The 24,951-nt window shown below is 40.4% G+C and overlaps 5 protein-coding genes across 5 annotated transcripts; 3 read left to right on the top strand and 2 right to left on the bottom strand.

The window, feature by feature from the left end:
• Positions 1-11,779: 11,779 nt before the first annotated feature.
• Positions 11,780-12,381, top strand: J4E84_006811 (uncharacterized protein; the record flags this gene model as incomplete). Its single annotated transcript, XM_049389398.1, has 2 exons — positions 11,780-11,783; positions 12,011-12,381. The coding sequence occupies 2 exons, from the start codon at positions 11,780-11,782 to the stop codon at positions 12,379-12,381; spliced, it is 375 nt and encodes a 124-aa protein (XP_049243107.1).
• A 2,614-nt stretch (positions 12,382-14,995) lies between these two features.
• Positions 14,996-17,242, top strand: J4E84_006810 (uncharacterized protein; the record flags this gene model as incomplete). Its single annotated transcript, XM_049389397.1, has 1 exon — positions 14,996-17,242. One exon carries the CDS (start codon positions 14,996-14,998, stop codon positions 17,240-17,242), a length of 2,247 nt encoding a protein of 748 aa, XP_049243106.1.
• A 552-nt stretch (positions 17,243-17,794) lies between these two features.
• Positions 17,795-18,556, bottom strand: J4E84_006809 (uncharacterized protein; the record flags this gene model as incomplete). Its single annotated transcript, XM_049389396.1, has 1 exon — positions 17,795-18,556. One exon carries the CDS (start codon positions 18,554-18,556, stop codon positions 17,795-17,797), a length of 762 nt encoding a protein of 253 aa, XP_049243105.1.
• A 3,120-nt stretch (positions 18,557-21,676) lies between these two features.
• On the bottom strand, positions 21,677-22,438 carry J4E84_006808 (uncharacterized protein; the record flags this gene model as incomplete). Its single annotated transcript, XM_049389395.1, has 2 exons — positions 21,677-22,193; positions 22,248-22,438. The coding sequence occupies 2 exons, from the start codon at positions 22,436-22,438 to the stop codon at positions 21,677-21,679; spliced, it is 708 nt and encodes a 235-aa protein (XP_049243104.1).
• Positions 22,439-22,662: 224 nt separating this feature from the next.
• MDM10 (Mitochondrial distribution and morphology protein 10) lies at positions 22,663-23,942 on the top strand (the record flags this gene model as incomplete). The annotated part of the gene is made up of 3 exons (XM_049389394.1): positions 22,663-22,759; positions 22,813-23,091; positions 23,140-23,942. The coding sequence occupies 3 exons, from the start codon at positions 22,663-22,665 to the stop codon at positions 23,940-23,942; spliced, it is 1,179 nt and encodes a 392-aa protein (XP_049243103.1).
• Positions 23,943-24,951: the final 1,009 nt, after the last annotated feature.

Here is a 24,951-nt window from a genome sequence, read left to right as displayed (position 1 = left end):
CTACTTAGCGCTCTAGTAAATAAATAAGTACTAAGCCTTATATAGAGCTTATATTAGAAATAAAGCTTCTAATAGTAAGCTACTCTTTAACGCTACTAGAGTATTTTTTACTAAAGTTAGAAAAGCTAAAAGAGAGTACTAGTAATACTATATTAATTTTTATACTTCTAACTAGAATCTTTATAAGCTAGTTAAGTAGTATAAGATAATATATAACTAAATAAATACTCTACTAATTATTAATAGCTAAACTTTTACTATACTTTTAGAAAAGGCTAAGGCTCTATAAAAGACTATACTAGACTACTTTTTAGTAGAAGATAACTTCTCTAAGCCTCTATCTCTTATAGATAAGTTATCTAATAAGTATTTACTCTAAAATACTTATATTTTAATAGAAGAAGTTAAAAAGAGTATAATTAGTATCTTTAGTACCTTTTCTAAGTTTAATAGAATTACTATTTAATTACTTAAAGTATACTAGTTATATATTAAGTACTTTATATATACTATTTACTAAGAATATTTTACTAAAGCCTATTATAGAAATATATAAAGTAATATAAAAGTAGCTATAATTCTAAAAATTAGAAAGAAAGATAAGTTCTCTCTCTACTTAATAAAACCTATTACTCTTATATTATATATAGATAAAAGTCTTAACTAAATTATTATAAAGTAAATAGTCTATATTACTATAGTATATAATATTCTTAGTCTATAGTATAGAAGTACGCTACCTAAGCACTTAGCTATAAACTTAGTTACTTCTTTTATTTATAATATAGAGATAGCCTAGTCTAGATATAAGTATATATCTATAGCTACTATAGATATTTAAAAGGTATTTAATATACTACTTAAGAATTAGTTTCTTTTATTATAGTTCTAGCTAGTTTCTATTCTATTACGTTATTACGTAACTAGCCTAGCCTAATTAGACTAGGCTACCTACTAGCTTTTTATATATAAAGGTTTTACACCTTTATATTTTATATAATAGCTTATATTCTATTAAATATATTTATCTTTATTTATATCTTTTATATTATATAAGCTTCTTTTTAAGATAAGTCTACCTACTTATACGCGAATTATATATTAGTTACAAAGTAATACTAATATATATTAGCGCGTAATACTAGATTACTATAGCTTTATATTCTAGCGCGTAATATAAAGTTACTATAGCTTTTTATATTCTACGTTCTCTGCGCTAATAAGATAATAGCCTAGCTAAACAAAACTAATAAGAACGCTACTAGCGCTAGTAGCGCTAATTCTAATACTTAGATTTAATAGAAAGTTACTAATAGCTTTAATAATAAGCTTAGTAACTTTAAGAATAACTCTAACTTTAATAAAGCTAAGAAAGCTTAGTTCTACTAAGAGTGCACTACTACTCTTACTAAACACTAGCGTACTTATAAAGTACGCTTTAATATTACTAATAGTAATAAAAATAGTAATAAGAATAGTAATAAGAATAGTAATAAGAATAATAGTAAGCGTTATTGCGCTTTTTATTATTAGTTACTTAAGGTAGCTATTAATCTATATAGCTAGACTATTTTTAATATTAGTTATAATAATAATACTAATACTATCTTTATATATTTATTTAATATCTACTCTAGTAGTAAAGAGAAGATTCTTACTAATATAAGAACTTTTACCTAGTTTTACAACGCTATTAAAAAATACTCTAAAACTATATTTAGTTATATTATTAATATTATAGATAATTAACTTAGTTATATAGAGTAAGTCTAGTAACTCTATAATAAAGCCTAGCTCTATAAGAAGGCTATTAAGGCTTATATTAATTACGTAAAGGCTTAGACCTATACTATTACTAATATTAAGATTAAGTCTCTTACTAAGAAGTACGCGTATATAATAAAAGTTTATAATCTCTACGCTAGCTATATTATAGTTACTAATAAGAAGCTTTAGTTATTACGTAACTCTAATATCTACTTCTAGAACTATATCTCTAAGCTTACTAATAATAAGAACTAGCTATAGTAGTACTTTAGTCTACCTACTAATAGTAGCTACCTTAGTAGTAGTAGTATATATATTAGCAGCAGCGTTATAGGTAGTTATACTTATAGTAATAGGCTTCTAGGCTAGCTATAGCCTATTTATTTACTACTAGCGTATAACCTATTTATAGGCTATAGTAATAACCTACTTACTTTTTCTTTTTAATAGTAGCTATAGCCTAATATCTAAGTACTACCTTAGCCTTAGAGCTAGAAAGCTACGCTTAGACTAGCTAGCGCCTACTCTACTATTTTAGAGAATCTTATAGCTACTAGCTCTAGAATACATAATATTAAGAAGTTTTATAGTAATAATACTAACTACACTAAGTATAAGTACTAGTATTATAGTGCTTATAACTTTCTCTTAAAGACTAATATCTATATATTTATATAAAACTAGATAGACTATATTATTAACTATTTTTATAGTTCTACTACTTAGTAGATTAAGTACTAAACTACTTTAGGTGTTTATAACGCGTTTATTAACGTAGAGAATATTTTTATAGACTTAGATTATATTTATAATACTACTAATACTATATCTAACGCTACTATAGTACTTTAGAATTTAAGCTTTTATAGACTTAAGTAGAAGAATAATAAAACTTTTAATATCTAGATTAGCTACTTTATATCTATAGTTACTTCTATCTATATATCTAACTAGAAGCTTATTTAATATGCTATCTAACTTATAAAGTTTAGTTACTCTATCTTTACTTAGTACTATATTAGAGATAGCTAGAATATATTTATCTATAACTATTACTTCTAATAATAGTTTATATGCCTTACTAGTAGTAATACTAGTAGAAGTAGTAGTAGTAGAGGTAGTTATAGTAGTTATAGTAGTAGTAGTACTACTACTACTAGTAGTAGTAGTAAGTTTTCTTCTAGTAGTTATAGTAGCTATAGTAGAATAAAAGCTTAGCTAAGCGTTCTCTTTAAGTAGAGATAGTACTTTAAGTATAGTAGTACTTCTAATACTAGAGGTAAGTCTTATTATACTACTAACGCTAATACCTCTACTACTTATAAGAATAGCGCTATTATTACTATATCTAAGATTTCTACTCTTTAGGCTACGCTTACTAATATAGCTCTTTAGGCGTCTATTAAGAATACTACTAACGCTTTAGAAAACTAAATATCTTTAGTAATTATTACTACTAGAGATAGAAAAAGAGAAAGAATAATTATAATATACTCTAGAGTCTATAGTCTCTTTTACCTCTACTAGTATCTACTTACTCTAATACGCTCTCTAAGGTCTTTACTAGACTTTCTTTTCTTTATCTACTAACTCTACTACTACTCTACTTATTAGAGTAGAAATCTAAGATTTTATAGGTTTATATATAATATTTAGAGAACTAGATATATAAGAATAATAGTAGTGTAGCTAGTAGAAGTGTAATACTTAGTTTAAATATAATTATAAAAAGTAAGTAGCTAGTATAAGAATAGTAATTTATATTTAAATATAGAGCTATGTTATCTACTAGCGCTGCTATTAATATAGAAGAATTAATAAACTTTAGCGCTACTAGAAACTATATATTATTATTATTTGCGTAATATAATAAGTTATAAATATTTATACTTAAGTAACTACTTTAGCTTTATCTTAGTAATAGTAGTATTATTAGGTAAACTATTACGTAAGGCGTTTTAGTCTCTATTACTTATAGTAACTATAAAGCTAAAAAGCTATTCTATTAAGTTAATATAACTAGCTATAATCTTATTTTTAAGTTACTTTAGCTTAAGAAGTATAATCTATATATTAACTAGCGTAATTACACTATACTATTTAATAGTAAATATTACTACGCTAACTACTTATTCTATAGCGTTAATATTATAGTGTATAGTGCCTAATATAAGCGTAGGTCTACTACTATAAAGAAGGTAAACTCTACCTACGTACTTATAGATATTTACTACGTCTCTAGAATAGCTACTACTACTATAGCTATCTATAGTAACTATAATATTATTTAGATATACTTATAAGACTTTAAGTAACTAGAGCGTAGTAATAAGAATAATAATAAGCGTAATTATATTTACTGCGTATTTACTTCTATATTCTCTATTAAGCTTAGCGCTCTTATCTAGAAAGATATTAAGTACTTCTATAATAAACTTAATATACTTATAAAATCTTATAAGAATATTATACGTAAGTTACCTAAGTAGCTCTATAATATAGCGCACTAGTTTAATTCTAATCTAACTACTATAAGTCTATCTAAAAGATAGAGCTCTATTAACTATACTATTAATATTATCTCTAGTTCTAAGTATCTCTCTACTAGAATATATAGCCTTAGCTAGAATAAAAGTATAGCTATTAAGGCTTATATTTATAATATAAACTTCTATAGTAAGATTTATAAGAGTAAGTCTAAGTATACCTTACTAGTGCTTATTATCTAGAAACTAGGTAGTAGCCTTTATATTTACGTTAACTATTACGCTCTAAACACTATTACTATTAAGAACTATAATACTCTACTAATAATTAAGAAAACTCTTACTAAATTATCTAAGATTATATACTTTATAGTAGTTAATATAATTACTACTTTTAATAAGATTTATATTAAGAAAGGTAATAAGTATAAGATAGCTTTTCTTACTTATTATAGCCTATTTAAATACCTAGTAATACTCTTTAGTTTCTATAATACGCTAGGCACCTTTTAGTTATATATTAATAAAGTCTTATAAAAGTATCTTAATAACTTCTACTCTATATACTTAGATAATATTCTAGTGTATAGTCTAATACTAAAGTTATATAAGAACTACGTTTATACTATAGTTAATAAGCTTAGAGAAGCTAGCCTTTACTTAGATATTAATAAGAGTAAGTTTACTATTATAGAAGTTAAGTACCTTAGACTTATTTTTACTACTAATAGGCTAAAGATAGATTCTACTAAGATTAAGACTATTCTAGACTAGGCTCTTTCTATAACTTTTAAAGAGCTCTAGATATTTCTAGAGTTTATAAACTTCTACTACTACTTTATTATAAAGTTCTTATATATTATAAGACTACTTACTAATCTAATCTAAGAAAAGACTAATAGTAATATTTACGCTAATTTTCTAATTATCTAAAGATCTTCTATATATAAGGCGTTTAAGAGACTTAAGTACGCGTTTACTATAGCGCCTATTCTTTTTTATTTTAATCTAGACCTAGAAACCTAGATTAAAACTAATATATCTAATACTATTACTATAGCTATACTATTATAAGTCTAGACTAATAGCGTTTTTAAGTCTATTATATTTATCTCTATAAAGATATCTCTAGCTAAGTGTAACTACGCTATTTATAATAAGAAACTAATAGCTATAGTTAAAGTATTTAAAAAGTAGTAGCTTAAGTTAGTAGAAACTACTAATTCTATTAAGATAATCTCTAACTACGCTACTTTATAGACTTTTATAGTTAATAAAAAACTTAATAAATACTAAATTTACTAGATAGAGTTTCTTAGTAAGTTTAACTTTAAGATTATATATAGGCCTAGACGCCTTAGCTCTAAACCTAACGCTCTTACGTAATACTCTAGTAATACCTCTATAAATCTAAATAATCTTTATATTCTATACTAGATCTAAATAATTCTAAATCTATACTATATTAACTCTACTCTTTATAAAGATATTATATAGATATAATAGAAGAATAGAGTATTATACGTAGTATACCTAGCTAGAATATTATTTATAGACTACACTAAGTCTACGCCTATATTAGTAGTAATAGTCTATTTTATAAGTAAGAAGTTTATTAGTAATAGTAACTTAGTAGATAAGAAGTCTAAACTAGTAGTTACCTTAAATATTAACGCAGAGAGAAAGTCTATAGAGAACTCTTTACTTAATACTCTACTACTATAAGTATAAGTACCTAAAAAGAGTACTATAAATAGGCTTATAGCTACTATTTAGACTATATATAATAAGAATAGTACTATAAAGAATATTATTAAAGCTAAGATAGATAGCGCTTATTAGCTACTCTATAGTTTAGTTATAGAAATAAAGCTTAAGATAGAGCTTAAAAATTACGCTATTATAAATAGACTTATATACTTCTAAGATTATCTACTAGTACTCTTTAATAATAAGCTCTATAACTAGATTGTTAGCTACTACTATAATAGTCTCTCTGCTAGCTATAGTAGTAAGTAATCTACTTACTATCTTATTAGTTAGCACTTCTACTAGCTACTAATAATAGACACTATTGCGCGTTATATATAGAACTATAAGATATATTATTAGGCTAAGCTCTATAAATCTTAGAAGTAGAGTCTACTATACTTACTTTTAATCTCTTACTATTTCTAGACTAATATCTCTATTAACTTTATTACTCTACTATCTTATAGTAAGCGCTTTAGCTACATCTATAAGTATATAATAGTTATTATTAACTATCTTAGTAAGTAATAACGCTTTATTACTCTAGAGAACTTAGAGATATAAACTATTATACGCGCCTTTATTAAGTACGTCTAGTAAAAAAAAGAGTTTTTCTCTACTATTATCTTAGATTATAGAGCGTAGTTTATTTTCTACTTTTAGAAGAAGCTTTATACTAGAATAGATATTACTCTAAAGCTTTTAACTACCTATTATCTAAAGATAAATAGTTAAACTAAAGTAGCTAACGCTAGTTTTAAGTGTTACTTTTACGTATACGTAAACTATATATAGAATAACTAAGTTAATTAGTTACTTATTACCTAGCTTACTATTAATAATTATAAGAATACTTCTACTAGTATTACCTCTACTTTAGCTATAAAAGAATATCTTTCTTGTATAAGTATAGAGCTAGATATATCTATTATTACTATCTATACTTATATAGAGAAGCTTCTCTATAAAAAAGCCTATAGAATAGTAAATAGAATAGCTAAAGTTATTTACTTTATATAGAAAAACCTACGCTAGATATAGAATAAGATAGAGTACTATACTAATGTTAATTACTAAGTAGCTCTAGAGTATTATATTAGTAATTATATTTATATTAACGCTTATAACATTTCTACTATATAGCCTAATTATAGCCTTTTAGTTAAGAACTTAAAGCTCTACTAGGTAAATATAGTTAGTAATAAGTACGCTATAACGTTAGAGCTTTCTAACTACTATAAGTAGGTATATTCTATCTTTTATTCTTAGCTATTATATATAGATATAAACTAAGCACTATATAATAATAATAAGAGAGTTCTTATCTTTAAGAAGTCTAATAGTATCTATAACTACTATATTAATACTATTATTAACTATTATATTAATAGATATTATAAGAATTTTATTATAGATAAGAAGAGTACTTAGTAGTATAAGGTTAAGTATACTAACTCTTTAGATTAGAACACTTTCTCTTTTTAGTAGAACTATACTAACCTTTAGAGAGCTAAAGAAGTAGTCTAGAAATTCTATAACGCCTATCTAGATAAGCTATCTATCTATAATCTATACTATAACTTTACTTTATACTTTAATACTATCTTTGCGTATATCTTTAATAGCTACGCTAATAGCTCTAATAATAAAGATATAGTAAAAGACTTTATTACTTAGCGCGCTAATTTACTAAAGAAAACTTATTATAGCACTAGTTTAGAAAGTAAGTCTTATAGTTATCTAGTTAACTTAATATAGCTAGATAAGATAAGATATAGCCTTAGTATTAATTAACTATATATAGTATTTTTTTCTTATAACACTATAGACTCTATAGTACCTATAACGTCTCTATCTTCTACTAGTAGTTAGTATCTAGCTCTAGCTCTAACTCTAGCTCTAACTCTAACTCTAACTCTAACTCTAACTCTAACTCTAACTCTAACTCTAACTCTAACTCTAACTCTAACTCTAACTCTAGCCTTAGCTCTAGGCTTAGTCTTATCTTAGTTCTAACTCTAACATTACTATAAATATAGTAAATACTTAGTATCTTATAGAGAATATAATACTCTATAAGATAATAGAAAATAATAGTATATTACTATAATAGCGCGCCTAGTATATAGAAGAATAATATTATCTCTATAAAGAAGCTTTATTAGATAGTTATAATAATTACTAGTGTAACTATCTTAGAAGAGAGAGGTAATATTATAGTTCTAGCTAGTTTCTATTTTATTACGTTATTACGTAACTAGCCTAGCCTAATTAGGCTAGGCTACCTACTAGCTTTCTATATATAAAGGTCTTATACCTTTATATTTTATATAATAGCTTATATTCTATTAAATATATTTATCTTTATTTATATCTCTTACACTTTAATAACTTAAAGAGTAGAGCTAGCTTTTAATTTTTAAAAAGCTTATTTAAAAGTTTTTATCTAATAAAACTATCTACGTAAGGCTAGAAAACACTACTACTCTAGCCTACTCTATACGCTATAGAATACTTTAAGAATTACTACTATTACTAGTTCTTTATACTCTTTACCTAGCTAAACTTTTAAACTAGAACTAATAATTATACTTTAAGTATACTAATAATATCTATATTTATAAAACTACCTATTCTTTAAATAAAAGTACTATATTACTAGCTTTTAATTTAAAGTCTATTAATAAATAGAAAGTAGTAAATAAAATTATATTTACTTCTAAAAAGACTAAGCTAATTTACTTAATAAGAAAATAAAGCCTACTTTCTCTTTTTATCTAGCTTAATAATTAAGAAATTTACGCTATTCTCTCTAAAGTAAATAGTAGCTAGGCTACTCTACGCTAGCTAGAGATTTAGTTTAATAGAAAGCTAACTTTTAAAACTTATATTACTAAATAGATAGTAGTTACTTAAAAGATCTTCTACTATCTTTAAAGTCTTATAAATACTATTTATAGTCTACTTACTACGTCTTTTTATAAAGTAGTTATAACCTATATTATACTATTATTATTTTATAGAGCTAAAGCATAGTATAAAAAGAAAATAAAGAATCTATAAATTATTAGAGCTTTCTAGAAGCCTATAGTTAGTATCTATATTAAGTAGTACCTAGCTATAATAGACTATACTATAATAACTACTATAAGAGCTATACTACTAGCGTAGTAAACTATACTAAACACTATTATACTAAAAAAGGCTACTATACTATTTATAGTAGTAGCTCTAAAAGAGATTAAGCTCTAATAATTAGTATATCTACTAAGTATAGATATTTTCTATTTACTAGTAAATAAAATTATACTACTTTTTATTTAATAAAGTAAAAGCGCTAGAAGTTACTAGCGCTCTTAATCTAAAGTCTAATAGATAGCCTAGCTTTTTTCTACTATTTCTAGACTAACTTTAACTAATACTTAATATTTCTTACTAAGCTTATAAAAAGACTTTACTTTTAGCTAGGCTAAAACTAAAGCTATAGCTACTTTTATAGTATAGTAGAAAGCTCTTAGTCTAATAATAGTAACTATTTTTTTAAATAGCTTTAAGTAATAAATTAAAGATTAAAGAGCTATAATCTATAGATACACTATTTACTAAAGCTAAACTAAATTAATAACTAGCTAAAGCTTATTATATTTTTTTTTTTATATATTTAATATAGAAGTAATAGAAGCTTATAGAAGTCTTATATATGTAGTTTATTTTACTCTATCTAGCTACTAAAAGATTATACTTTATATTAATAGTACTTCTATTATTTAAAGTATCTAAGAATAAGTACTAGTATTATTTTAATAGACTTTTTTATAAATATATAGTATTATAAATACTTATAATATATAAGTATAGTAGGTACTTAAATATACTAGTATCTCTAAAAATAAACTAGTAAACTAAATAGTAAATAATAAAGCTAAAAACTTATATTTACTATTTAGTTAAGCTAATAACTTTACGTACTTAGGTATTAGATTAATTAGTTAGAGCCTACTAGAATAAGTTTACTAATACTAGTAGAATACTAAGAAAGGTAAACTATCTACTTAGTACTTATAATAGTAACTATCTTACGCTACTAGATAGCTACTAACTATACTAACTTTACTTTAGCGTGTACTAGCTAAAGCTTTAATAATTTACTTTAAGTATAAAGACTTTACTTAGTATTACTAAAGGTTTAACTATAAAAATATAACTTTAGAATATATTTATAGTAAAGCTAAAATTTCTAAATATATTATCTTTTATAGAAGAACTTAAGTAAAATTTTAACTTTAGCCTTTTTAACTAAATACCTTTCTTAGTATATAAAATAAAAAGCTTAAGTACTTTAAAGAATTAATAGACTAGTCTAATAAATTTATATTTTTTATTAAAGTAATAAACTACTATAGTAGTATAATTATACTATAAATTTACTTAAATTTTACTAAAACTTACTAAATTTTTTAGTATTTTTTAGTAGAGTACTAGTAGCCTAAAAGCTACTATTACTTACTTTTATTTACTATTTTCTTATTATTTTATATTTATACTTACTATTTTTTATTTATTTTTATTTAATATAGTAGTAAGCTACTTTAATACTACTAAAAAGTAGTATTACTACTAAATATAATAAGTATAAGAAGTACTTAGAGGCTTTTCTCTTCTCTTTAATATATATATAAACTCTAGAATAGGCTTATAAAGTAGTGTATAACTACTATAACTTCTTAGTAGTACCTACTAAAATGCTCTTTAGGAGGTTATAATATTAGCGTTAAACTAATATTAATTAATTAATTAATTAGCACAGTCCGCAAGGCGCGATAGCGCTTGCCTTAACTAGTAGCACCAGGGTCAGTGTATAAAGTACGCAACGTATCGCGATTTAGGTTTTCCAGCACCAGTTTTCGCGCTGCCTAATGGGTTCGCCAATCTCATATCTCAATGGGCCACAGCCTGAAGACGAAGAGCGCGCGGTTGGAAGACACACTATGTCGCTCAACCGTGTCTACCGCACTCCTACGCCCCCCGAAGCCAGCACAGAGCCAGGAGACACAAAGAACTGGTACTATGATTTCTGGCAACATGTCTGTGCAGTGCCTCACAAAGATGGGAAGAGCATCATCCTCTACGAACCTAAGGAGACGATCTATCCGGATCCAAGGGTAAGACCAGAGTGGGCGAGCAAGCGGCTACGGAAAGCTTATGAGCTTCTTGGAGAGGGTCATCCACGGATTGTTCGGTATGTGCAGCGAGGGGTTAGTACTGTGTTGACGTTAACGCGATGGTAGGCGTACCGGCCTTGTGAACAGCGATGCCGGCAACGGGGTGCTAGTCGAAAGATTAACACCAGGACCACACTGGGGTGATCTTCCTGCCATGACCTTGCCTGTACCCGAAAAGCCTTCAAGAGAGGATCGTATCATGCTGGCTTTGTATTACCGATGGGCTTTGCAATCGCTGTCTGCCATTGCCTACTTCCACTCTCGCTCTGTATACCTGACGTTCTTCTCGTCAACTAATGTATGGCTGCGCTCTGACTATTCCCTTGCTATCGCGGGATTTATCAACGTCGACGGGCCAGAGCTTGATGCTGAGAGTAGGCGAGACGCTTGGAACGAGGCGAAGCGGAGCGAGAGACGAGAGCGAAGATACCAGGAATGGTATGATGCTGGGGCTCCTGTCTCAGTATGTCCTGAGGATGAGAGTGGGGAAGAGAGCGAAGACGAGAGCGAAGAAATACCAGAACTCTTCTCCTACCCTTGGGATACTGGTGAATGGGTAGGAGATGGTGGCGCGATATACTACGAAGAGTATTCCACCGAGCCCCCTGAACAATGTGGAAGCCACCGTGAGTCTTTGTGAGTATCATTACCCCCACATTCGTCAAGACATTTACAACGGGTTGCTAACTACATGATCGCGATAAAGATTCTATTGGGCGACCTTTGTCTGGGAACTCATGACGAACACTCACACGGCCGAAGCGCATTGTAAACGGGGCATAGATTGGGACCCGCTCTCTCCACCCGAAGGCGGCCCATCGAAGCCAGGAAAAGATTGGCATGATCAGCTCCAAGTGCTAGAAGAGGCTAGGCTTGGAAGTGTCTTACTCAAAGCCTGGAAGAGCGAGTACGAAAGCGCAGAGGAGGCCGCCGAAGATGTCAGAAAGATTGCGGAGGAGATGGGTATCAAGATCGTCAGCAGTGCGTCGGAAGTTGATGACGCTTGGACGAACGTGTCCCAGCAGGATGAAGTCGATATCGGCGAGCCTTGGGAGGACGTTTTCGAACTAGACCAAGCCAAAGAGAGGTGGGGCGCTCGAACGCTTAGGTTCAAGCGGCAAGGCACGCATGTGAATTTGCCTGTGGCAGGATAGAAGGCAAGACTAGGGCCATAAGCCGGTCATGCTTGTCGTTACGTATCGGCCGCGCACTTTATCCAGTATGCATCGTGTTCGAAGACCCTGTCCTGAGGCAAGACACGCTCGTGTCCTCATCGCTCATGGTCCTTCAGTACTCTTCACGCATGATTGCAAGCGAAGCAGGCAGTTGGTGGCGACACGTAAACGAACCAGGCTGCCATCGTAACTTTCTGAGGCTCTGCGACGCTGGTTATGTGACACACCATGACACCTCGCGCATGCATTGCATATCGCCCGACGGATCAATTTGCCAAGCAACGTATCTCTGGCTGCTGGAAGGTCATCACAACATGCTCTCATCGGATCGTCTAGTGTTGATCGCAAGCTGTCATTCACTGCTTCGGAGTGTGTAACCGAAAGCGTGATTAAGATCGTCCTCTAATGCCACGCCATCTTGTCTCTGCCGCGGCCTGCCGGATGTGAGAGCTTGGCTGTCGAAGGATCAGTCTGGCGGTCAAGGCAACGATACCGAGTCGGCGGAATGCTGCGTTCGTGCGGGGTGGTAGGCAAGCCGTGATGCTCGCCCGTGTCTCAGACATGTACGTACCCGCAGATCGTACCAGCGAGATGCCGAGCCTCTCAAGTGCCGTGTGGCTCGGAGAGTAGTTTCACACCGATCAAGATATTCCATGCTTCCGGTGCGCTTCAATCTGTTCGTTAGTAGATTTGTAGCTATCAAGTCTGGTGCAGGATCGCATCCTTGCTCAGGTGGCTGTTTGTGGGCGCATGAACTCTCAATAGAACGCACTTGCGTGACTACTTGCTCGGGCCGGAGACTTTGTCATGCTCCTCAAAACGCAGGAGAGATGGTTCAAGCCGACATATCCGGTCCGAGACTGATATGGAGGATCTTCATGATAGAAGTGTATGAGCGAGGGCGTGTCTGCGTCCGGTGAGCGAATATCAGGAAGTGTAACGATGTTGTATATCTATCGCGGCTACTCGTAAGAGTTGCAGTCGCTCTCGCCTATTAGAGACGATTCTGGAACACGGTTGTGGTGTTGCAACCCAGACGTGCATAAGGCTGCGTGTCAAAGATGTCATCCAGCCGCGGATATGCATGTCATGCGCGGTGGATCCGGTGTGTTCGATAGGCCTCCAAATGCGATCAAGTCCGCGGGCTTCCGGCAAGAAGGACATTGGTTGGATAGAGAGCTGAAGATTGGAGGGCGGCACGAGCTGCATGGAAGGGCGTCGAACTGCAGTAAACAGGTCGACAGCAACGCGATGTGCAGTAGTAGATCGACGCTGCGCGAACGCGCGCTGAGCCGCACCGCAGAACGGTCTGAAGTCCATGTTGGAGTGTAGGCGGATTAACATCGGCTGGAAAGATCGAATCGCACTGCGATACACCAAAGGGCGATGCACCAGAATGTTTGGCATACGACACGCCCAGCAGTGATGCAAGCGGGGCTGAGTGGTATAAGTGCAAACACAGATAAGGGGTATACATGCGCACCACCAGGTACAACTACCAGTGACTGAAAGACTTCGGTGTAACCAGCGGGTTCTTACCTCGACTTGTGGGTGGTGATTGGAGGCGTTGGCCGAGCGGAACGAAGGGCAAGCAGACGGGTTGGACGTCAGCAGGACGCTGTCTCAGCCATCGATACTCGTTACTCAGAAAAAAGGTCCTCATCTTTCCCGTGAACCTTGCGATGGTGGCTTGTAGTGGTCAGTTGCCTTCTTTTGGCTGGCTCTAGGGCTCGCGGCGAAAGGGGGTGTTGAGCCATGCACGGACCAAAAGCGGGGTCATGACGCCCCGTTAGCGTGGTCAATCAATGATCGCTTCTTCTGCACTGGCACCGCGAACGTTTCTCACACTTCGACGACTTCATGTATCCAGCTCCACGGAGGGCAGGCTAAAAAAGCAACAATTACATCGATGATTCGCGGCGAACCCCAACGATTACATCTGTAATGCATATGCGACCTTATCCAAACACCACCACCATCAGGCTGCATGCAACAACAGGCAGCCGCTATGAGTCCTCAAATATGCATGCGCATGGCTGATGCAGATTGCATATCATCTTTCACTGGTCCGGTCAAAGTTGAGCCTCAAGACGTGTAGCAACGAAGCTATGCTGCGCGTTCACGCAAGAGGGCGGGGTTATTTGCCTGTTTGTCCCCCTCAGCCTGGTGGCTTAGACCGGTGAGAGCCTCGATATCACCCTCAAGTGGGGCTTGCGAGTGCCCTTCGAGACGACCAATCAACGCTTGTTTCATGTATACCCCCCGGAGAAACGACTGCATGTGGGTGTTGTACTCCTAGAGGGACCACAACCTCGCTTGCATCAACAAAGTGTTACTACTGCTCCGGACAAAGATCGAGAGCTACAATCTTGCAGTATGACAAGAAATTTCCCAATCTATATCTTCGGTCAACGTCCTCCTGTTTCTGCCTTAGACTTTCTAGTTCGCCCTGTCATTCACTTCCCGTGTCTTCATCACATTGCTCTGCCTGTTTCGATCATCGGCATCAAGTCTTCAGTCACTTGAGCATCTAGCCATCGGCTATACTTCCTTCGTTCAAGATATCCCTCCCATAACCTCTACGAATCATTCAATGGCGACTCCACAGCAGGGACAGTACCAGGGTCATGTACCCCATCAACATCAGAATGTCAGCCAACAACGACAAGTCCCGAATGGGCAGCAGCAGAGCTCTGGACAACAGCAGAACTTTGGACAGGCCCAGCAGAGGCCAACTCAGCCCCAACAGCAACCTCTAAACCCATACGCCAACTACGATCCCCAACTGGCTTCCTTCATCTTGGAGAAGCCAAGGAACGCCACTTCCTGGGAGGATGCCACACCTGAGCAACAACATGTCGCACTCCAGGAACTCCACAGCGAACTGCACAAGTTTCGTCGAAACCATAATAACGTCAAGAAGGCGATGACCGAGATCCCTTCCCCAAACTGTCGCCGAATCATCAACGAGCTCGTTGAGGACCAGAACGTTGAGCTTGCGAAGTACAATAGAACCATCCAATACAGAATTGCAAGCGTTGTAAACAAATGGCGCTCGGTCAACCGTCGAGAAAGGCAGCTGGTGCGTGTAGACATCATTCTGGAGACCGAACCTTCTGGGTTTCAGGAGCCTATGCAAGCGAGACCTGTCGTCGGAGGTGCGGGCAATGGGCCCCAAGATGCAAACAAGAACAAGCCACCAGGAAACTCGCAAGGTCAACCGTTCCCGAACCCGTCCAACAACCCCGGCCAAAACATGCCACAGCAACAAAGACCTCCCCAACAGCAACCACAACATCCTGGCGCGCAAAGCTTCGGCCAGCATCCTCCAAACCCGGGCCACATGAACCCAATGGCAGGTCCTCCTGGAGGTCCCCCTCCTCCACCCCCACCTCCGGGGATGCCTGCATCACACGACATGGGTCGTCCACCACCCCCACCGCATGGTGGAGCGGGCCAACCCATGCCGGGCGCGCCCATGCAGCATCCTCCGCCTCCTCATGGCCAACCCCATGGCGCGCCCTTTGGTCAAATGCCAATGCCTGGTGCGTTTCCGGACCAGATGCATATGCCGCCAATTGGCATGAGGCACGTCCAAGGCCTGAATTCTGATCACCTCAGACATCAGAAGAAACACCACAGGGTTCGTCGGGATGTTTCCGACTCATCGTCCGACAGTGACTCCTGGGAGTCTGAGTCTGAAGATTCCAGTTTTGTCAACATTGAACATGATCATATAGATGTTGATCGACGTGGACGAGGACGTCAGCGGTCCGGCAAGAGATCGAAGAAGACTCAGAGACATCGATCACTCAGCAAAGCTAGAGCCCTCAGTCGTAGTCGTAGCCGAAGTCGGGCACGCAAGAACAACGTCGATCCATATATTGCAAAGACTACCCGTCGACACCGCACTTCAGACATAGTCGATGATCAACGCAATGGTAGGCATAGCCCAGAGTCCTTCACCACCGACTCTTCTCGGTCATCTCACAACAAAGTGCCGCCTGTTCACATCCACTTGAGCACCAACAACATTGTGGAAGAACGAACACGTTCCGGTAATGCCTCACCAGTTGGCCTCTCTAACGAGAAGAAGAAGAGATCTGGAAAGTACTACTCCTCGCACGGCATGGCTAGGGAGACTTCCAACTCATCATCAGATCGTGGAAGCGGCACCGAGTCTATGAACACTACATCTGCCCACACAGCAGATGATGGTATCTTTGACACTCCTATACGCCGCCGCCCTTCTTTCACGCACGTTCATCGTCGCCAGAAGGTCTCTTACGGAAGAAGGTCACCCAACCCATTCGGCCAGCCGCACCCCAGCCACATCTACGACGAAGATGTTGACCACCGTCGTGTACAGAAGGTCAGATACCACAAGGAGACAGTGGACGACTACCCACAACCCCGCAGCCCACGCACGCACATGCACGAGCCCGAGTCGTACTTCGATGACTACCCAGTTCACACTACTCGGCCAAGCCTACCAAATCGCCGCGCGACCATGGCCAATCCACCCAATATCCACAATCCTTTCGCGCAATCACACTTCCCACCCAAACCAGTGCGCGCCTCATCATACCTCGCGGACAGGCATGAGCAAGGCTACAGCTACCCCCAGCCACGCGCGATTGGAGACCAAGACGAATTGGATGCGCGATACGCACTCAATGACATTCATGCGGCTCTTGAGCACATCCAGGACAAGAAAGAGCGATCTGCCAGACGCGCGAACATGATGGGTAGGAGGGACTCGGCCTTCCAGTATGAAGATGATGAGTGGCATGCTAGGGTGCCGCTGAGTGGGCGACGTGGAGGTTATGGTGGGTACTAGGTGATACGCATGTTCTCTCGTTTCTAACTTCTCTTCTCGATACTTTTGTCTTTCTTATGAGTGTGTCAGTCTTTCGGCGATACGTTATGGCAGGTGTGCTGCTTCTACTCAACTCTTCGCGTGGGACTTGCTTGGTCTAGGGTACAAAATCACAGCGTCATTAGTCTATCGGTTTTTGGTAGGCATCTTGGATATACTATCTCAATCTATACTGTATACCCGCATTGGCTACATTCTCTTCAGCATGACAATTTGATACCGAGTGAACCAAGTCCACTAGCCCTGATCCAGCTAGGAAGGTGTGAGCACCTTTCTTAGCTCTCTTCAATCTCAGCATGGATGCTGCTATCCTTCATAATACACTCACCATACACGGCGAGTAATGACTCAAGATTAGTCTTTGCATAAAAGTGATTTTCAACGAGAAGACCACTTCGAGCATAATACGCTGCTTCTTTGTACTTTCGTTGCATGAAGTGGTTGTCCGCGAGCATATTGTATCTGGGTGGGACAAATTAGCATGACATCAAGAGCATGATCGAGCCCGAATACTTACGCAGATGATAGCAACTGGTCGCGTACGCCCAGTTCGTGCAGTAGATCGACGTAAATGCGAAGCTTTGCGCAGGAGATTTGACCTTCCTTATTACTATAGGTGTAGCACAAAGTTCGCTCTGACGCGTCCGGCTCGAGCGCAGGCGCACATGCTTTGCAACTGCAGTCGAAGCCCCATCCTAGCATCAGTGCTGCTTGGCGAGCATCCCTGCTCTTTTCCCAATCGTCCGCGATGTAGTTGATCAGGATCTCTTCACCAGCGTCTATCTGTCGTGTAGCAACCAGTCGGGCATAACCTTTAAGATCTGCGCCATTCTCGTCGATGTAAAGTACTGCATTGGGGATGCACGAATGGTTGGCGAAGGATATCGTGCGATAGACAACTAGGCGGGTGTGCTGGATACCTACACCGGTATAATCACGGAAGTTGAAAGCGTTGTACCGACAACGATCTACAAGGTGCTCGACGTCTGTAGCCCTGGTCTTCGAAGTGTAGAGCTTGTGGAAGGCTTCTCGATCTTGCCAGCTTAGCTGTGTGTATGCGGTCGTCAAACGCGCAGTAGTTTTGTTGACCTCTTCGTCATAGAAAGCGATGACTTCCCTATTCTGCTCCTCGGGCTGCTTGCGTGTGTCGCATTGGAAAAATGCGTTTTCGTCGAGAATGAGAGCGCCTTTCTTGAAGTTTTGCTGTGCGACAAGGCCATTACCCGCAACAACGTTAGCATTAGTGACCCGTACCTGAGGATGATTTGTTGCCATGTTTATCGTGTAGTTGACGACTTTTGTCCGTATGGGTGATGTGGGAAGTCTACCAAGGGACGTCAGATCGACCCTTATATCCCGTCAGCTGCGGCAGTTTGCTGATCTGGAAGCATAAACAGGAGTCTGGTTTGAGAGAGAATCATCGACACGCTCATTGTTCAGGACGAAATACAACGAATGATCATATGCAAACACTACATAGGCTTGATTGAAAAAGGACCCATGGCTGCCTTGTTGTACTCCTCAAGCAGCCTTTCGTCCTCCTGGTGACACTGTCCTAGTATGTCGTTCAGCTGCTGATTCCAAGTAGCGATGAAGAAGTTCTTCTCGACGATTAGCCCTGCGTGGGCAGTTTGCTTTGCCTGCGCGTAGTCTTCCTTTCCGAAGTAAAGCCTTGCGAGTTCTAGGGATCTGTTCAAAAGTCATCAGTGGTGTAGTCATGAGGATTAAGTGATTTGACCTACGCTTTGGATAGCTCTGCATCCCACCTACCCAAAGAAGTAAGAATTTTGATGTAGCCCTCCAGGTTCATGATGCTGTGATTCTTCTGCTCCTCGGTTATTACCGCTGCCATTGCAGTGATGTTGGTCTTGTATGCGCTCGCCAGGTTGCGTGAGATAGTATCCATAGCGGTAAACGGGTGTGTACACCCGTTGCATGAACACGTAAATCCCCAGTGGTGATTAAGTACAGCATTTCGAGCTACATGATCGCCAAGCCAGTCGCGTTCTATGTAATTTACAAAGACCTCGGCTCCGTCTGGGATTGCTTGAGTTGCTACGAGCCTTGCTTGGCCTTCCGGAAACAAAGTGCGGCGGGGCCAGATTTCGATGGTAGCGTTTGGAACACAAGAGTGGTTGATGGAGCGCATGTCTTCATACACTACCAGGTGTGTTTTGTTATTGCTGGCATTCACGAAGGTGAATGCGTTGCGTTCGAAACGATCGACGTATCGATCGAGTGTAGAACCATGGGCTGGCCGGGGCCAGAGCGTACGTAGTGTTTTTCGCTGCTCTAATGTAAGATCGTTCACAGCTGCATAGATGACAGAAGTTGCATGTACTCGTTGAGCATCATAGAAAGTGTCGACGGTATCCTGGTCGGACCACTGGTTTTCAGTACTACCGGTGTTGCAGAAGACAATGGGGTCTTCCGTGAGTATGCGGTCGCCCCGTCCGAGTGATCGATTCGCAAATAAACCGCGCCCTCCGAGTGGGCTGTTCTGGGTTTGATAGTTCATTTGGAGCTGCTGATGAGGTAGCGTCCGTTTCTGGCTGTGAGGCTCTACCTTCTGCTTGTGAATGCTGTATTATATGTGCTGAGCACCGAGACAATTCCATTGTTAGCAAGCAACTTTGTGTTAGACTCCATGCAAGACATGAAAGTGAGATCAAGACACATGTTCGAGAGCAGATGAAGTGACGATACCTAGGCAGCTCATCTGGTTTGCGCGACACCGCAGCGGCAGTGGCCATGCAAAGGCTGGTGTATTTTGTGAACAAAGTCCAGATCTAACGATCCGCGGCGTCATTTCGTATATCAGAGTCAGTCGTGTGATAGCGGTCTCAGGCTCCGCGGTGGTGCTGCAGGCTCAGCAAAACAAGCACGTCATGCACGCGTCCTCACATCGCTTGCCCGCCCGCTTGTACCTGCCAAGCCATCAGGGGCGCCATGTGGGGTATCTCCACTCACGCGCGCCTCCAACGCTCACTAGCATCCATTCACAAAGCCATCCATCGACATCACCCAAAAAAGCAAGCCCCCATCGCGCGCATCAGCTGCTCACTTTCTACCCTCTAGCCTGCCCCAAGTCCAATCCATAGATTCACCGCGCCAGTCTCGCGGCAATAGGACTAGGCGCCACTAACTTTCGGGCTCGCAGCCGTGTAGACACGAGAACACGAGCCCCCATCCGAAACACGTCTAGCCCCACGGAGATGACCAGACCTCTGGGCACGCTGACTGGGCGGCCATCATTGGGCGGGTTGCGGGAGAGTATTGATATGCTTGTTCTTTACGAGATCCTTCTCTTTAGGGGCGGAGGGCCAGAACAGGCTGACGGGGCAGGGTAGAATGAATGGGGATTAAAAGTCCCTGGAGAACCAGTTTTCTGGTCCTACGTGATGCGCGCGCGTGCTGGGCTTCACTTTCCATCGCGGTCGTAGTCGTTGGTCGATCCTTACTTTTGACTCTTTCGCTCTTTCCTAATACATTTTATTATCTTCGTCACTACACGTTCGAGGTTCCGCCAGCATCACTATTGAGTTTCACGACTGCCGACTGCCGTTACTAGTGCATCACAACGCGACAAGTTGGGTAGCAAGAAAGAAAGTATGAAGGTACTCGTTGCCTTGTTTGGCCTGGTGGTCGCCGCGCTTGCGCAAGATGCCTCAACCTCAAGCTGTAAGTTTGGTCGACGGCAATAGTTTTGCATGTAGTATGCCTGGAATCTCAACTCTAATCAAGCATCCGATGTAGATACCGGCCCAATGTTCGACCCGGACACGGCGCCTTTCTTTGGCCCTAGCACCATCGTCTATCCCTCCGTCACCGAGTCCGCTCCGGTACTTTCAAACTTACCGACTCTCACACCTTCCGGCAGCACAGTCATGATCTCCATGTCTAGCAGCGCTATGGCCAACTCGACGCTCTCGACTTCAACGCTGTCGCGCAACTCTACAACCTCGCATACCTCGACACATTCTTCCACACACTCATCCACATCGGTCAGGACTTCGCGCACGGCGACTCCTACAGCGGATGAGACTTCGGCAAGTGCGTCGGTCCCGGCCGAGACGGGTGCAGGTGTTGCGAACTACCCTGAGACATTTGGAGCTATTTTGGGAGGTCTTTTAGCTGGATTAGCGATGCTGTAGCAGGTTTTAATATCTTTTAGTAGAGAACAGGCGACTGAAAAATATATGCAGTATGCCATGAAAGCCAGTCGCGCAGAGGTCTAGCCAAGTTTAAGACCAACATAATAGGGTATATTGTGATGTGCTCGTGGGTTGACTCGAGCTTTCCGTCAAAGTCATCTAGCATACTTTTCCCTGGTCAAACCGTACGCCTAAGAAACGCCGTCATAATGCAACTGAACTAAGCTGATCTCGCTTGTTCTTACTCCTCCATAGCTCCGACCTCTGTCACCTGCTCAGTCGCCTTGGTGTAGTAGGCCTTGAGATCGATCTTGAAGTCTGCCATGGCCACACCGAACATCTTCAGCAGCGCGGTTTGATGACTGTTCATGACCTTGCCCTCCTCCGCGATAGTGTACGGTACATCCAAGATAATCTTGCCCTTGTCGAGCCTCGTTGGCATGCCCCATTTCCTGATGGTAGTCTCCATGCTGTGCGGCAGCGGCACGTCCTCCTCTTCGGGAATCTCTCCGCCTCTTGAGTGGACTACACCAGCGGGTACTGTGAAGGTCTGCGTCGCGACGACGCCGGCGCGCGCAAAGTCGGTTTGCGAGTAGTTGGCAAAGTACTCGATGACCTCGCTGGGCTCGCGGTTGGTGAAAAAGAGTCCGACATTGCCGTTGAGGTGCTTGGTGAGCTCGGAGAGGTTCGAGAGGTGCTCTTCTGCCGGGCTTAGGCCAAGCGCTTTCGCCATGACTTTGGTCTTTCCGAAGAAGAATCTGCGCATTCGTTAGCCTTGCGCGCATTGGATAAAAGCGCTCACGCAGACATACCGGCTGTCAGCGAACTCCTGACGGACTTCCTTCAGGTACGAGTTGCGCATGTTCTCTACGGCAAAGACGAAGATGTGCTCAAAGTTATCCGCCGCTTCCTGGACATTGGCAAAGAGCTTCAAAGACAGCTCCTTGCCCTTCTTGTCCGTCTTGGTAAGATGCACGACCTTCTGGCGCTTGGATTTGGGCATGGTGGCGGTATTTCGGGGGTGTTGTGGTTGGTGGTTGCGCTCAGGAAAAAGTTCGAAGTTGCGGTCGCGACTTCCAAAAAATTGAGCGGGGATTTTGGCGAACCCCCGATTGGTGCAACCGCGGCTGCTCCGCTGTGGATCCAGATGTCGCTCTCGCGCTCTCCAAAGTCTACGCACTCAACCTCACCCCAGTCTGCTCGAGATGATCAATCGATAACAGAGCGATGTTGGATTTCATGGATAGCGTGCAGCATGCATTCTACGAGGCATCGGGCTGGAACGTCGACAATTCCTATGGCGCACTGAACGCGTCGGCACGAGGTACGTCACACTGGATGTCGCGTTCTAGATTGGATACTGACTTATGATGACAGCATTGCTCGACTTTGACATACCCCGTGGGCTGCGCATGCAAATCTCCTCTCTCGCCGCCCCCAATTTCGCAACCTCGTACACCCTAGGCAGTGTGGGGGTAGTCGACGGCTCAGTATCCTACCTGTACTCGTCGCTGCCACTACGGAAGGACTTTAGGACGTCCCACATCGACCTCCACAACGTGATACGAGGCTACAAGCATGCGCAAGAGTTGCGGACACCGGACGAGAAGTGGTCGTGGGAGGTTTGGCATGCTGGCCGCCGGATAGACCGCAAGAGTGAGCTGGATGACACTGCCTTCCCGTACCCCCGCTGAGTCGAGACAGACACCCTGTTGTATGGGCGCATATTCCTACCACAGCAGAGGCTCGAAGCCCTGTACCTCCGCCGCCTCACTCCCACACGCCAGCTGAGGATCGCCGCCGTGAGCGACTCCAATCTCAACAACGGCGGGACGATCCTGACGCTACTGCAAAATGACTTCGGCAAATACAGCACGGAATACATGTACAGCACAGACTCGGCGTTGATGGGCGTCCGGGGTCTCTACAACTTTGGTCCAGGCCCCAGAGTTGCGCCCGCAGAACCCGTTGCTGCAGAGCAGGTGGATCCTGTGCATGGTCGCTTCAGCGCAGGCGCTGAGCTGTACTATGGCATACTCAACAAGAGCGGGGGAATCAGCACAGGGGTGAGGTTCGCCACCCTACCCAACCATACGGGCTTCCCGTATACCATGACGCTCACGCTCAACCCGTTGATGGGAAATCTCTCTTCCACGTATGCTGTCAAGGCCGGCCCCAACTTAGCCCTGTCCTCCCGCTTCGACTTCAACTTCTATTCCTATGAAAGTGAGCTGCAGCTCGGGTGTGAACTCTGGCATCTGCGCAGCACGACCGACGTAGATTGGGCGATCAAGAAGTTGCGTCCAGATTGGAAACGCCCAACAACTTCTGCAGATGACGATGTGTCCGGCGTGCTGAAGGCTAGAGTCGATCAGGATTGGCATATCGGAGTATTGTGGGAGGGCAGAATCAAGGAGCTGCTATTCACTCTTGGTGCGAGTCTGGACCTGAAGAAGAGAGAGCAAATGGTCCGCTCTGTGGGTGTTGAGCTGCAGTACTCCTCATGAACGATAACACGCACAGACGGCAATATCCCGATCGTTAAAAAGAATAAGTATACCGTTTGCGAAGGAAGGATGCACATCGGATCGACTGCCGAACTGACTCAACCGGCCCAGCCCAGGGTCGTCGACCACTGTACTGTTCGTCAGCGGTTGTTCTAGAAACACGTCTCCCGCACATGGTCAGGGCATCAAGAAATGTTTCTAGAAGACGATGGCGTCAAACAGTGGGACGCAAACGAGGGCCGTGAGAGCCTTACAGTATCCATGCGAGGGCGACCATGTGTTTTCTGAACACGACATATATTGCAGGCTAGGACTCGAGTAAGTAGCGAAGTGTGCATGATGGCGTAGTCTGGTCCCGAGCGGTGTAACGCTGAAACAAAGTATGGGGATGGACGCTGCTCGTCACACTGCTTCGGTGCTGTTTGGACGTGTTTTCAATGCAGTGGCACGATTCGCAACATTCTGTTACACTTGACATTCTTGAAAGCAAACGGTGGTTGAGCATGCAGAGACGGATGAGGGACTTCCGCAAGTTGGGGGTGCAGGTGGTCTGCAGATCCGGTCGAGGCCGCGCTCGGCGCGGGCCATGATGTTGTTGGTGGGAGTCAGTTTTCCGGGTTGGTGGTTGTTGTCACTCGCTTGCCGACGCGTCCACCATTCACACCGCCGTGCCTGGCGTAAGCCTTGCAATTAATGGTGCAGGGAAGCGATCGGTACTATAGATTGACAGCTGTAGGGCGACAAGACGGGCGACGAGCTAAGCTGAGTCGGCACTCTCAAGATCAACGAACTATTGCGGCTTGCCAAATGTGAACAATCTCGATTCCGTGGCTTTTTGACCGAGCGACGAGCGTGTCAGGATGGGAGCGATTAGACGGCACGGGCGCCGATGCTCGTCAGGATCTTTTCTCATGCTCGGCTTACCCGAGCGATCCGCACGAGGCTCGCGATCAAGTCTTCACGATACCGAAATGGGCCCTCTGCCGCACACGGTCAGCACCAAGAATGC

The sequence above is a fragment of the Alternaria hordeiaustralica genome (genome assembly GCF_023758085.1).
Source record: "Alternaria hordeiaustralica strain BMP 2776 chromosome Unknown scaffold_13, whole genome shotgun sequence".
Classification (NCBI taxonomy): domain Eukaryota; kingdom Fungi; phylum Ascomycota; class Dothideomycetes; order Pleosporales; family Pleosporaceae; genus Alternaria; species Alternaria hordeiaustralica.
The sequence above is the reverse complement of the archived record's forward strand: the minus strand, read 5'-3'. Positions and strand labels throughout refer to the sequence as shown.